We start from the raw sequence: 14,987 nt of genomic DNA, 5'->3' as shown, positions 1-14,987 counted from the left end.
CTGTAGGGTTGGAAACATGTTGCACTGCTTTGCCATGTGTCTGTGTTGTGTTATTCCTCTGTGGATAAAACACTCCTTCCTGGGAGTAGCTCAGCTTTAATATTACAGATAGATGGTGGGTTCTATCAATGTCATTTTCTGCATCATTTCTAATCCCCCGTGTATTTTTCACACTACAGTATTACACTCATGACATGATTGTGATGGAATAACATGTAACATTTTCCAGCTATGACCAGAACCCTATGTGGGGCGGCAGGTAGCCTAATGGTTAGAGCGTTGGGCCAAAGATCTAGCTCATCAGTCGAGGTTGCGACACCAGGAATTAAAGTGTAACGAATTCGGGCGTCATTTTCTACCAAGAACGAACATACTCGCCCATGCCGACGGTGTATCGAATCCCAACGAGGCTGCTGTATGTAGCCTTGCATGGTTTTTTAATGCTTTCTTTTCCCTACCCTGACAATCTGAGTAGAAAAGTATCGGGCTTCATCCGACAATCCTCGTTCCTCTCACCCCGTAAATCTGTCATCCATAACTTTTTATTATGAAAACCTGTCACCTTTGGTCAAATCGCTCACCCTCTTCAGGATTCACATTTATAGAAGGGTAGCCTGAATGTGTTAAGCCTGAACACCACAGGAGTTAAATCTGGTTCATCTCAAATAAGAGAAACGGCTTAATTTATACATTTAATATCAAGTTCACATCGAAAGCGTAATGTTGGCGGAGTTGTTTTGATTGTAAATCAAGAAAGTAATTGAAGTCACAGAATTGGAGAAAGACGTGAGAATGACAAATGTACTCGAACTGTTTGAAATCAGTACACAAAGCACACAAGCAGGAACATTAAATAGTTTATACAATGGAGCATTCAAAGACATTAATTGAACAAAACAAAATGTAATTAGAGAATTCAGCTAATGGCTTTTGTGCTCAGAGTGAATTAAGAGTATGGGGAGAATACTTTTTAGTAATAGGTCAATGACAAATGATGCTGTATTACAGTTAATTAAATAAACACCACAGAGGGACAAACAATTGAACACAAATAATTACAATTATATATAATTAACTGAAAACGAAGAGTGATCGCTGGCTCCATCAGAATGCCCAGCCCATAAGGAGCAGAGGACGGGACTGGCACAGGTGTGAAGATAATGAACAGAGGTCCACCCGGGCACAGGTGTGAAAATCATGAACAGAGGCACAGGTGTGAAGATCATGAAGAGGCACAGGTGTGGAGATCATGAACAGAGGCACAGGTGTGGAGATCATGAACAGAGGCCCAGCCGGGCACAGGTATGGAGATCATGAACAGAGGCACAGGTGTGAAGATCATGAACAGAGGTACAGGTGTGAAAATCATGAACAGAGGCCCAGCCGGGCACAGGTGTGGAGATCATGAACAGAGGCCCAGCCGGGCACAGGTGCGGAGATCATGAACAGAGGCCCAGCCGGGCACAGGTGTGGAGATCATGAACAGAGGCCCAGCCGGGCACAGGTGTGGAGATCATGAACAGAGGCCCAGCAGAGCACAGGTGTCAAGGCCACGGAGAGAGAACCAGCTGGTGGTGGAGTAGTCCGTACAGGAGCAGAGGACGGATGCGGGTAGAGGTGTGGACTGGATGCTGGATGGTGGGACCACTACAAAGTCATCTGATTGGCAGCATGTTTTTTTGCATCACTCTTCATCAATGCCACCAAATACCCAGCATACCACAGAGCATTTTCAACAACCTACTTGAAGGTCTTCTCCTCAGAAGCCCTCCTGGCCAAACTTATCCAGAGATATAGCCCTGGTGTACTCTTTCAGAACCGTCTCCTGAAATGGCAAGCATCCTCTCTGTCAAATCAAATTAAATCAAATCCAATTTTAATCATCATATATATACACAGAATACAGTGGGGTGTAAACAGTGCAATGAAATTTTTACTTACAAGCTACCTCTCAACATACCCCCAAGACATGCTGTATGACAAGGGGTATGATATTTGTGCATCTGTAACTTTCTCACTAATCATTCTTCACAATTCATCAGGACTATCGGTAGTCCTGGTAGCATCCACATTAATGTAGAAGTGTTTAGAAACATATTATATTCTTATTTACAATAACGGACTCCAAAATGACACAATACATGATTTATCAGTAATTTGTATTGGGCACAAAATAATCTCAAACACAACCAAAACAAACAGCAAATGTTTGTAGAGTCACAAGCTTGATGTAATCATTGTGTGCTAGGAATAACGGACCAAATACTAAACTTTTGACTACTTTAATACACATAAGTTCATTTATCCCAATACTTTTGGGTCCTCTTAAATGGGGGGGACTATGTACAAAAAGTGCTATAATAAAAAGTGCTGTAATATGGATGAAAATACCCTCAAATTAAAGCTGACAGTCTGCACTTTGTATCATTGCAAATCTAAAGTGCTGGAGTACAGAGCCAAACAACAAAACATTATACTATCCCAATACTTTAGATGGAGTATTTGGCTGTTTTGACTGCCAGAGCCAATTCACGCTTTTAAAAGAATATTCATGGTACATGGACTAAGGCGTAACGTTAGCCTGAACAGGAACGTAGGACAGGGGAAGGACGAGCCCAAGTGTGGAGGACAGAGGCCCAGGTGGTGGAGTAGCCGAACAGGAACATAGGACAGGGGAAGGACGAGCCCAAGTGTGGAGGACAGGGGCCCAGGTGGTGGAGTAGCCCGTACAGGAACATAGGACAGGGGAAGGACGAGCCCAAGTGTGGAGGACAGAGGCCCAGGTGGTGGAGTAGCCCGAACAGGAACATAGGACAGGGGAAGGACGAGCCCAAGTGTGGAGGACAGAGGCCCAGGTGGTGGAGTAGCCCGGACAGGGGTAGGACGAGCCCAAGTGTGGAGGACAGAGGCCCAGGTGGTGGAGTAGCCCGTACAGGAACGTAGGACAGGGGAAGGACGAGCCCAAGTGTGGAGGACAGAGGCCCAGGTGGTGGAGTAGCCCATACAGGAGAGGAGGACAGGGGACTGACTGATGCAGCTGTGGACTGGATGCTGGTAGAGGGGGTGGGAGTAGGACGACAGGTGCCACCAAGAGGCAGGGCTGTCTCCAGCCCAGGAACTGTCAGGTCCTGATATTCCACAAGCTCCACAAAGCCCTCATCATCCTCCCCTTGGACATCAGGATCACCTGTCTCCAGTTCCTCAATGGCAGCCTTGTGATCCTGCAGCACCAAACCAGTCTGATCAAAGAGGTACTTCAAACCTATCAGCTCCCCCAAAGAAAACAAACTACATAAATATGAGAATACACTGGACTGAGAATGGAATAATTCTATAATAACATTTCACAAAGAGAAATGTGTTGCTGTTTTGTATTAAATATAAAAGCTGCATTAGATTATTATTTACATTACATTGCCATTACCAGTGTATTTCGCGTGGAACAGTGTAAGGAACCATATGTTCCAACTGATGACCTTCCTACTGCACAGAATGTGGGCAATACAACTTTACCTGCCAGAGCTTCCTGGGCATCCAGAGCAGCAGAGGATCGGCAAAGTATCTTTCCATCTCTACTGAGCTGCAGATGGTGGTGGAGGGCAGTCCCACCACATTTTGTCAACCCTGGCAAAGTCCATCTCTGGAATCCCATTCCCCGACCACCTGAACAACGCCTTGGTCATCCACTTATGATCCACATCAGGCAAAATGCTTTGCCATCCCTTGGGAAGGCATACATCTCTCCCTGAAATCATAACACAACAACATTTCCCACATGAGAAATAATGTATTGATGATACAATCCCCAAAGAACAGGTGATCATATCACATGAGACATACCGTGTAACGTTAGGCCTGTATATCATTTAAAATGCAAGTCATCGCTATAAATACTTAAAATACAGGCCTGGAAGGGCTGAAAAGTTGAACTATTAACTTAATTAGATCAATAGATTAAACACCATCCTTTGTTTTACTTATCTATTATCGCTATCAACTAAGCGTCATCATTAATGAAAATAATAACTCCAGATTAGTATGAAAATAGTGAGGTTAACAGACTATTTTGATGGTCTGAGTCATCGGACGTTAAACTAGCTAAAGTTACGTTACTTCGTTAACCTGTGTCAGTGTTAAAACACCAGTTTACTAACGTGTTAGCGTTACCGTAGCTACACTGTAAATCTTGTTAACCGAACCGTGCGTCGGATGACTATTACCTGTAGCCTAACACAGTGATCTTACCTGCTAGATATTCCGATCGATTATGATGATGAGCAAGGCAGTTCCCCGGTAGGCCGTCATTGTAAATAAGAATTTGTTCTTATTGTTATGTTTTATTTATTTATTATTGTCTCAGACACTAATGTTTAATCACTAGTTTGTTACAGTCACATTAAATTCCTTTTAATTCCTTTCCTATTTTGGTTTTCTGCCTGAATATTTAATGTTGTCAACTTGTCTTGAAATAAAGGAAAATATAATTGCGTTGTTCCTAAATTCAGTGTAATGTGCTACATATGCCATGAATCAAAGGGCGCAAAACCCTACGATATTAAGTTGTGTTTTGGCTCAAGAGTTGCATTAGCGTCATGGCAGCAACATTAGTGTCCTGGTAGAAATATTAAAACTTCCGGTTTTCTGATTTGCCTTCACAATAAAAGTCTGCGGTAAAACGCTGTGTATGACATGAAATCAATAATTTTGTGCAGCTTTACGTAGTGCATAATGTTAAAACTAAAGACAATTACTACTCCATATAAGATACATAACATTATAAGGTGGAGCAGAATTGACTGTTCCTAGGCCGTGGAGCTCATTGACTGTTCTTAGGCCGTCACTGAAAATAAGAATTTGTTCTTAATTGACTTGCCTAGTTAAATAAAGGTAAAATAAAAATAAATAAATTGGTAAATGTTTGGCGCTTAAGTAAATGAATGTAAAGAACATCATATTCTACAAACCCTATTGATGTCGCACTAGACTAGGGTTTATAGATGGTGTTATTTCTTGAATGACTGTGGTCTAAATACCCAGCAGCCCTTTCTACTCCACCCACTCCTTTGGTCCCAATGCAATACACTAGGTCTATAAATTACACATGGGCTTATAGAGAAAAAACTATTCTAGTAGGGTCTGTGGAATCTATATATGGTGTTATTTCATGGGACTCTGAGTGTTGCTGGCCTTTTACTGTGGCCCAATAGCTTAATAATGGGGTGCCTGGACACTATACGGTAAAAATATAGCAATGTATGACCATGAATTTTAACTGACACATTTGATACAATTGGTGACTGAAGTGACTGTGTCCCTATAGCCTGGTTGATGTTGATTATGTTTAAATTGTAAATAAATTAGATTTTTGTTTTGACAAAAAAAAATTGCCTTATGGGTTTGTTATTTGAGTGTTGATAGTTTAGTGTGTATAGGCATTGACTTCAGGACCATAGATGGCACCTGGTCATTTGAAGGTGGTTTATACAGACCTTACTGAGTACTCCCAACCACACTTTTCCCTCTGCACATAGAATCATTTGTTTATATTTTAGCCCCCATTTTAAGCTATTTGACCACAGTAAAAGGCCAGCAACACACTGTATTATTTAGAGCCACATGAAATGACACCATATATACATTCTACAGACACTACTGACTATCCCCTACAATACTTTTAGTAAGGTCCCCAGGATACTTTTTGCTCTACAAGCCAACATGTATTCCATATACAGTGATTCGCATTGGGGGAATTTATTTGACCTTGGAACATTTATTACAACCAAAATGTAATGCAAATATCACTTAAATATGAACAATGTTAATGTTTAAACAATTATTTACACGTCATTGACACTTTTCTACTATTAGGTGGGCGAATTTTATTTTGAAAATGTTCGAAATTCCGTGACCCGGAACGACTTTTTTAAGAGTTGTTGACGAGACGCTGAGAGGAGTTGCAACCTTTCAAGTATCTAGAAGAAAGTATTCCATCTATCTTGCTGTGTCTATGTGTATGTATACATCTTTATACAAATCAGTATTTGGAACCTTCTATGCTACTATTATTTCTTGCTGGGTTGTTAGCGAAATAATAATTGCAATCCGATACAGTAGCTAGCTATCTGATTAGCCAGTACAGAGTATGCGATATAATTATCGTTAGCTTGCTACTGTTGCTTGACCAGCAAACACGGTGTGCATGCATATGCGGATGTAAAGTAAATACAAAAAGTTATCAAAGCTAGGCAACTGTCTGTAATCTCATTCGATCATTTTTGCTGTGACATTTCGACGAGACTGATCAGTGGAGTGTCGACAACAGATGTGTTGCTAGTTAATTTACTTGACCTACCTGTTGGTATTGTTGTCGATGGTAAACCCACAATCCCCACAACTAGCTAGTTACACGCAAAAGCGTTTAGGTATGTTGTTATAGCTAGCAAAGCAGAACTTTCAATTATTTACAAGCTGTGGTTAGCAGAACAGATTTTTGCTCAAATGTTTCTTATATGCACACAACAAGCCCTAAGATTACACCCCTCTCTGAAATTCACATGGCTTTATTTGATCAACACAAAGAATAAACCTGTTCACATCCTGCATGGTTCCACCACAGCTCAAGATGATGAGCTTTGTCCTCCTGAGGAGCTGAAGCACTGGAGCTTGCCTGGCCCTGAACATGAATTCTCCAGAGGACAGTTCTTCCTCTTCCACACAGAAGACCTCGGTTTGGGCCGACCAGCAGACAGCCACTGCACAGCTGGGAGTTAGCCCTCCGTCTCCCACACACTGCTTTGGGGATGGGGAAGGAACCAGCTCTGCTATCCCAGCCGTTTCAACCAACCCTTCTTGCCCATCTCAAACACTTGTTTCACCCCCAAAAAAGAGGACAGCAGAGAAAGGAACCTTTGATGCATCACAGCCACAGGGTGAACGTCGCAAGAGGGGGAGGCCACGGAAACACAAGGAACCCCAGACTGACACAGAACACCATATCCACCAGGCCCATTCCCCGACAGCTACACATCCATGTTTACAGCCAGAAGACCAAACAGAGGCTGTGACACTGACACCCAGCTCACCTGTGATACCTGAGGCCACCTTTGAACCACCATGTCCTGCCTTGGACTTACAGAGCGCCAATAAGGGACAGAGTAAGGATGGGCCCCATCTCTCCAGTGCTTCTGTTGGACAAGGAGACCTAACAGGCCCTAATGTTCTAACCACTGGTAGTATCACTGCCACTGGGATATTTCTAAGCAAATGTGCCAAAGAGCAAAGGACTCTGTGCCAGTCACCACAGAATCTGAAAGATGGGAGAAAGGCGGCAAAAAAATCACAAATTCATAAGGTCGATCATCCACAGGAGACCGTGACAAATGGGGAAAATACATCTAAACCCTTACCGACTATTAAGGTAGGACAAGAGAATTGCCTGACACAAAAGACTGGGCAAAAAAGGAAATATACAAAAAAATCACAGAGCCATAAGGTAGGCCAGCCAAGGGACACTGACCAGTCACAGAAGAGTGAGACAGTGAGAAATAGGGAAAATACATCTATAAAATCACCAACCCCTAAGGTTGACCAGTCACAGGAGGAGTCTGTAACAAAAAAGAAAAAGGGCTCTAAAATATCTCCAACCCATAAGGGAGAGCAGTCACAAGAGATGGTAACAAAGAGGAAATTTACAAAAAAAACACAGAGCCATAAGGGAGACAAGCCACAGGAGACTGTGAGAAATGGGAAAAAGACAACTATGAAATCACCAACACACCAGGTAGACCAGTCACAAGAGTTGGTAACAAAAAGGAAAAAGGTGTCTAAAATATCTTCAACCCACAAGGTAGACCACTCACAAGAAACTGTGAAAAAGAGGAAATATACAAAAAAATCACAGACCCAGGAGATTGACCAGTCACAATCCCCAGAGACTGGAAAAAATAAATCTATGAAATCGCTGACGAATAAGGTAAACAAGGTGGAATCGAAAAAATCACAAAGCCATATCGTAGAACAGTCACTGGGGATTGACCAATCACAAGAGACCGTGAGAAAGAGGAACTACACAAAAAAATCTCAGAAGCATAAGGAGGACTCACATGACCACGTGAGAAATGGGGAAAAGACATCCAAAAAATCGCAGAAGCATAAGGTAGAGTTACGAGACACGGAACAGTCACAGGAGGAGACTGTAAAAAAAAGGAAATATACTAAGAAATCAAAGACCCACAAGGTAGACTCAGGAGTCCTCTCCTTACTCCCTGTGTTATCTGCAGACCTCTCCCTCAACCTTTCCTCTCCCACATTCAGTTCTCCTGGGCTTCCAAAGAGAAAATATATAAAAAAATCACAGACCCAAAAGGTAGACTCCGATGTCCCATCCTCACTCATTGTACTGTCTGCAGACCTCTCCTCCAGCCTGCAGAGTAGCCTCTCTCCTACTCGCAGCCCTTCTGGCATCCCCTTCTCACCAAACACGCCTAAGAGAGTCAGAGGCAGACCTCAGCGGGTCCAGCAGCAGCTCTTTCTTAGCTCCACGCCAGGCCCTCACCCCAGATCCTCCACAGGAACAGACAACCCCTTCTCTGCCTCCCTGACTCACTTGGGACTGGGCCCACAGAACGCCTCACCTATCACCCCCTGGAAGCTGTTGGAACTAAGCCCTCTGGAGAAGGTACTGTATTATCATCTTCATCACTGATTAGAAACATTTATTTATTTAACCTTTAAGGTTAAAACCTGTTTTCACTTTGTCATTATGGGGTATTGAGTATAGATTGAGGAAAATGTTTTATTTAATCAATTTTAGAATAACAAAATGTGGGAAAAGGAAAGGGGTCTGAATACTTTCCGAATGCACTGTATTTCCTCTTATCAAAAACAAGTTATCATGAACCTCAGGTCACCTCCTTCCTTTTCCTTTAACACTATATTACGTTGTCAGGTGAATGGTCAAACACTGAATAGTGCTCAGGATTGTGGTCAGTGTTTAAAAGTAATCACCGTTATATAACCTTCTCTCTTGCCTATGTTTAAAATGAAATCCCAGTATTCATATGTTCAATACAAAATTGTTAAAAAAATATATGTAATCTCTCCCAGACACACTTAGCTTTACCCGGTAGTAAACCTCGGGGTAGACCCAGAGTTAGGCCAAAGAACTCGGCTACAGTGAAGGGAGTGAAGACTCAGGGTGGTAAGAAGAAGGTGAAGGCTGCAGCAGAGGGAGGGTCCCAGACCTTCAGCTCTGAGGAAGGCCCCCCAGCCAAACTCAGACGTAGAAGCAGGAAGGGCCAGACAGCAGAGGGAGCTGGCCTGCAGAGCGGTTACACTACCAGCACTGAGCCACGCTCCAGACCAAGGTTTGAGCTGCAGGAGTCAGACTCACCAGACACAGACACAGGAGATGCCTCCCTGTCCTCAGACCTCTCCATCGAGTTAAGCGTACAGGAAGACCGTGTAACATCACTGACTCTTGAAGAGGAGGAAGAGCAAGACGATGAGGAAGATCTACCCAGTTTCTTAAATAACACAAGTGAGTAACGTGCTGACTAGACTGGCTACGTTGCGTGGGCAAGCATAGCTAAATACATGTACACATGCGTGTTATTAGGGCCGGGAAATACCAGTATTGCGATACTCATTAGTATCGTGGCAAGGAAACAAAACACAGCATATTTCATTTCTGTAGGAAAACAGCCCTAATTTTGGAAAAAATATAATGTTTGTCATCCAGAGTCACATTTATTTGTTTTCCAAACTATAGCACACAATATTTTACATAAAGCAAGTTTTTAAGGGGCCAAAGAGTTTGACTGCTTCGTGGTTTCATTTTTGCCATGGAAAAAATATTGTGATACTGATATCGTCCGGGCCGGGCCCTACATGTTATTCAATAATTTAACCCAAACTGCTCGCGCGCGTTAACATTGAGATGCCTGAAGCACTGCCTGAAGCACTGCAAGTCCCCCCTCTCCCATCTACTCATTGGTTTTCACAAGCATGCTAACCAATGTGGGTGATTGAAAGATGAGTCAAACTAGTTTTCCTGTTTTATCTATCGATTAATTGTCGGAGTAGAGAACACACATTTCTGTATGACTCAAAATGGGTCAAAATTCTACACAGATCCAGCTTTAAAGAAAATAGGACCATATGCATTTCAGGTAAAATGACAACCTGATGTTTATCTCCCAAGACAAATGAGCTAGCAGCAACAAGCTAGCTAAATGTCCATCATTGTTTCATGTGTGTTTCGACCTGTCCCCAATTTAATATAGTGGGTTCACAGTTGGTTTTGGTATTTTAACCTGCGTGTCATGAACGTGTCTGGTGGGGATAGACAAAATCAACAAGCGCATGTGGATGCACGTGGGGGGTGGTTTGGTGTGTTAGAGAGAGAGCGCGTTGGTTAACTCCCTTGATGATATGATGCCTTCCTGCATGTGTACTATAGCTTATGTTGAGTTGTTAATTAAAACTCAAATAACCGTAGTTATTTGTCTCTTTCAGAGCCACTGTCCATAACGGAAGGAATATGTGTTTGGTGCAAATTTAGAAACTATCCTTTCTGGCCGGCAATGGTGAGTATTGATTGCTGTGCTTCAACTAAACTAATTTTGAATAGTCATCAGTAGTAACTGAACTAGAAACTGTTTGACTCCATAGGTGAAGAGTGTGAACCATAGGCTGAAGAAAGCCAGCATTGTGTTTATTGACGACCTGCTGTTTGACAAAAAGAGGATACGAAAAGGGTAGGAACCAAAACTCTGTGCAGCCCTTCCCACAGTCATTCCCTATGAGCTGTAACTGGTGTCCATTCCCTGATTGCCCGATTAGCCTCCGCGCTCCAATATTAACTGTTGTCTTTTTGTGTTTCTTTCAAAGCTTTTCTGTGTCCCTAAAAACATTGAAGCCTTTTGACTGTGAAGAGGCTGATCAGCTAGTGGTAAGGGTAACTGAAGAAAACAGTTTCTTAAGAATACTGACTCCACAGAACTAATATATAATATAGATACAGATATATATTTGTACAGATCCTTGAGTCATGGGGCTGTGCATTATCATATATATATATATACGCTGAACAAAAACATGGTCCCATTTGCACAAAAATCTTATTTCTCTCAATTTTTTGGGACAAATTTGTTTAAATCCCTGTTAGTGAACATTTATCCTTTGCCAAGATAATCCATCCACCTGACAGGTGTGGCATATCAAGAACCTGATTAAACAGCATCATTACACAGGTGCACCTTGTTTTTGGGACAACAAAAGGCCATTCTAAAATGTGCAGTTTTGTCACACAACACAATGCTGTAGATGTCTCAAGTTTTGAGGAAGTGTGCAATTGGCATGCTGACTGCAGGAATGTCCACCAGAGCTGTTGACAGTGAATTGAATGTTAATTTCTCTACCATAAGCCCCTTCCGATATGGTTATAGAGAATGTGGTAGTACGTCCAACCAGCCTCACAACCGCAGACCACATGTAACCACGCCAGCCCAGAACATCCACATCTGGCTTCTTCACCTGCAGGATCATCTGAGACCAGCCAACCGGACAGCTGATGAAACTTCGATGGCCACTGGCAGGCTGGAGAAATGTGCAATTCATGGATGAATCACGGTTTCAACTGCACAGAGATACCGTGACGAGATCCCGGGGCCCTTTGTCGTGCATTTAATATGCCGCCATCAATATGCCGCCATCACCTTATGTTTCAGCTCGATAATGCACAGCCCCATGCCGCAAGGATCTAAACACAATTCCTGGAAGCTGAAAATGTCCCAGTTCTTCCATGGCCTGCATACTCACCAGACATGTCACCCATTGAGCATGTTTGGGATACTCTGGATCGACATGTACGACAGCGTGTTCCAGTTCCCGCCAATATCCAGCAACTTCACACAGCCATTGAAGAGGAGTGGGACAACATTCCACAGGCCACAATCAACAGCCTGATCAACTCTATGCGAAGGAGATGTCGTGCTGCATGAGGCAAATGGTGGTCACACCAGATACTGACTGTTTTTCTGATCCACGCTCAATTATTATTATTTTTTTAAAGGTATCTGTGACCAACATATTGCTTAACTGTATTCCCAGTCATGTGAAATCCATAGATTAAGGCCTAATGCATTTATTTCTGATGACTGATTTCCTCATATGTAACAGTCAAATATTTGAAATAGTTTGATGTTTTTGTTCAGTGTATATTTTGTCAACATTTCTGGTGACCGTTGTGTTGATGTTTCCTGTTGTCTGTAGTGTAAAGCCAGAGAGAAGTATGATGCTGCCATCAAATGGTGTCTGGCGTTGATAGCCGACTATAGAATCCGTATCGGTAAACTATTCTGCACTTCTCTTAGAATGAGCACCTTGATCCAGATTATACTCAATGTTATATTCCCCATTACTGTTGTTAATGTTTGTATTGTCTTTGCAGGATGCGGCTTCACCGGTTCCTTCATTGAATACTTTTCTGATGACATAAGTAAGTTCATGTCCGTTCACTGATGTTTTCTGATGTTGATACAGTGACATTCCCACAAGTCATCTCAAATGCTGTCTGTCCTGTTTAAACAGGTCTTTAGTACCACATAATGTGTTCTCTGTGACTGAGATAAAGGTTAGATGGATCAACACATTACCTGTATGATCCCTCCCCCAGGCTGCCCAGTGAGAAGGTGCTACCCCCGGGGCACCTCAGACCTCACCTTCCCCAGTAAGCTAATTCTGGAGGAGCAGTACGTAACCTCTGACCGGGAAGGGGACGATCAGGAGGGCAGCAAACGGCAGGAGGAGGAGAGGAGGAGGAAGCTGCTGCCTGACCGTTCCAAGGCTGCACGTAACCGTGCCAACGAGAAACTGGTGGACTTCGTCGTCAGGCAGCGCCGGGTGGAGACACGCCTTCTAGTGAGTAACCATGCTGATGCCTCTCTCTCTCTCTCCCAGGCACTCAGTATAGTAGTTGTTTTCTCCATCTGTCCGTCCCTCTCCTTTGCCTGTCAGTATCTTCTCTCCATCCCCCTCTCTCTGTCCATTCTCTATCCTTCCATCTTTCTCTGTATGTAATATGGTCTCCAAACTTGAGTAGCTCTACATGTAGAAGATAAACCCTCTCTCTAACCCCAGGGCGTAATCAGTGGTCAGCAGCAGTCTAAGTGGCTGCATTGGTTCCTGGCAGCCAGTCGGTCAGTTGTGGACACGTACCTGGAGGACGAGGAGCAGCTGGACCAGGTGTACCAGTACCTGAGAGGGGTGTACGAGACCGCCCCCCTCACCGCACCCTGTCTGGCCGATGTAGACCTCATCCGCTTGGTACTGGACGTGCTGTTACCAGAGGTCAGAATGCTGTAGAATAGAATACAACTTTATTGTCCATCGAAACACGTGTCTTTCTTTGCTGTCTGTTTTTAATACCATTCTTTATTGTTGGAAGTGATGTTAGAAGTCCTACTCCAGTCCCCTTTTCACCTCATTTAACACCTGATTTACTTAACAAAAGGCACTTCTCAATAGGTGGTCCAGGTGGTCCAGGTATGACATTTTGTTCTCTATTGTTCCTCAAGCAAGCAAGGAGGGAGGCTGATGACATCAGACCAACTCCTTGAATGCCCTAATCCTTGAAGTGTGCAGTTGTCAAAAAAAACAACTTTTGTTTTACCCTTAAGTGTGTTTACTGTGTTTATACTTATTTTATACTTATTACTATTGTTTTTCAACAGGAAAAGTTTATAAATAGCTAGAGTGTGTCTTAAATGAGTTATTATTCTGAAGTGTGATGTCTTTTTGTGTAGGCTATTATCTATGCCATAGCCGGAGTAGACGAGTTGTCACTGGTGAAGGCAGAAGACAAATACCTGAAAGGGCCCTGTCTGAGTAAAAGGTAAGTGGTTAGTGTGTTGGCTCACTGAATTAAAGGCTAACACCGTTACATTTATTTCTGGGTCTAAATCTGCTTTCTTCTCTTTCCTTCCTCTCCTCAGGGAAAGAGAGGAGTTTGATGCGATGATCGAGCAGCAGATGAAGACGAAAGCATCGATCCGTCAGCATCCTGCACACTGAACATAACAGTCTACTTGGCTTCCAACCCTCAGACTAAACGGGCCATAGGGTTCTGGTAAAAAGTAGTTTGAATAGTGCCATTTGGGATGCAGCCTCAGAATGCCAGTGTCCTAATCAAATGATGCTTCTAAGCATTATAGGACAGGAAATAAGTAAGTAGCCTTGTCCAAGAAAGAACAGCCAGTAAGGTAGAAGCCTTTTTCTGTACCGTGAAGCAGCTTGATATACAAGTACACCCTCTGGCCAGGACACTGGTCTATCGCAGACAATAAGAACCATATATAACGGTCTCTAAATGTGGCTCTGAGGACAATCAACTGCTGTTGTACATGCTAGCAGTGGTGTGATTTAACAAAACTATGTTGAATTATCAAGTCATTGTCAAATCATCTGAAATCTGTGATCGACTGGTCAAGATTTACAGCTTCAACACGGAACTCCTGGGAGGGTGGGACCTCGTATCATTCAGAAAGACTTATGCCGCTGGTTGAAACTGGGACTTCATTTTAGACCCACTGCAACCGTATTTGATCCAACATGGTCGCCCGTTTAGACAGTTCAACTGTAAATTCAGGACATTAAAGACACTACTCTATTTTTCTATGGAAAAGTCTGCTCTTTTTTAAATAAATAGTCATATTTGAACATTCCAGTCTTATTCTATGGTCATGTAAGGTTAGCTTGTTAGTAAGTACCCATTTCCTGGTGACAGTGTTTAAAACATCAAGCTATACAACATTCTGAATGTCAACTCATCTATAGTGAAACCCAAATGACACCCTATTCCCTTTATAGTGCACTTTTTTGATCAGGGCCCAAGTAGTGCACTATGTAGGGAACCATTCGGGACACACCCAGTGACTTGCAATGACAGTACAGGAACACGACTATTCCCCAATGACAGGTCAATAATG

The 14,987-nt window shown here is 42.9% G+C and overlaps 2 protein-coding genes across 3 annotated transcripts; one reads left to right on the top strand and one right to left on the bottom strand.

The window, feature by feature from the left end:
* Window positions 1-844: 844 nt before the first annotated feature.
* LOC139375753 (uncharacterized) lies at window positions 845-3,745 on the bottom strand. 2 transcript variants are annotated; one of them, XM_071117571.1, is made up of 2 exons: window positions 3,514-3,745; window positions 845-3,221 (listed from the first exon to the last, which is right to left on the bottom strand). In XM_071117571.1, the coding sequence occupies exons 1-2, from the start codon at window positions 3,568-3,570 to the stop codon at window positions 2,577-2,579; spliced, it is 702 nt and encodes a 233-aa protein (XP_070973672.1). In that variant the 5' UTR covers window positions 3,571-3,745; the 3' UTR covers window positions 845-2,576. The 2 variants fall into 2 exon arrangements, 1 of the variants encoding a protein (XP_070973672.1); XR_011627839.1 differs by having other exon boundaries at window positions 1,517-1,846; window positions 3,514-3,651.
* A 2,167-nt stretch (window positions 3,746-5,912) lies between these two features.
* LOC139376376 (PWWP domain-containing DNA repair factor 3A-like) lies at window positions 5,913-14,718 on the top strand. Its single transcript, XM_071118890.1, has 12 exons — window positions 5,913-6,011; window positions 8,409-8,677; window positions 9,106-9,538; window positions 10,516-10,586; window positions 10,672-10,757; window positions 10,891-10,951; window positions 12,274-12,349; window positions 12,452-12,499; window positions 12,677-12,921; window positions 13,141-13,350; window positions 13,806-13,894; window positions 13,995-14,718. The coding sequence occupies exons 1-12, from the start codon at window positions 6,008-6,010 to the stop codon at window positions 14,071-14,073; spliced, it is 1,671 nt and encodes a 556-aa protein (XP_070974991.1). The 5' UTR covers window positions 5,913-6,007; the 3' UTR covers window positions 14,074-14,718.
* The last annotated feature ends 269 nt before the right edge of the window (window positions 14,719-14,987 follow it).

The sequence above is a fragment of the Oncorhynchus clarkii genome, chromosome 20 (genome assembly GCF_045791955.1).
Source record: "Oncorhynchus clarkii lewisi isolate Uvic-CL-2024 chromosome 20, UVic_Ocla_1.0, whole genome shotgun sequence".
Classification (NCBI taxonomy): domain Eukaryota; kingdom Metazoa; phylum Chordata; class Actinopteri; order Salmoniformes; family Salmonidae; genus Oncorhynchus; species Oncorhynchus clarkii.
This window is presented reverse-complemented; position numbering and strand designations above follow the sequence as displayed.

What these genes read in the sequence shown, in the direction of transcription:
- LOC139375753 (XM_071117571.1), bottom strand. Translation starts at nt 3,570, where the DNA reads ATGGAAAGATACTTTGCCGATCCTCTGCTGCTCTGGATGCCCAGGAAG. An exon ending in TGCCCAGGAAGCTCTGGCAG is followed by an intron (nt 3,222 to 3,513) that starts GTAAAGTTGTAT and finishes TTGGTGCTGCAG; the next exon opens with GATCACAAGGCTGCCATTGA.
- LOC139376376 (XM_071118890.1), top strand. An exon ending in ATACTTTTCTGATGACATAA is followed by an intron (nt 12,500 to 12,676) that starts GTAAGTTCATGT and finishes TCCCTCCCCCAG; the next exon opens with GCTGCCCAGTGAGAAGGTGC. An exon ending in GGGTGGAGACACGCCTTCTA is followed by an intron (nt 12,922 to 13,140) that starts GTGAGTAACCAT and finishes CTCTAACCCCAG; the next exon opens with GGCGTAATCAGTGGTCAGCA.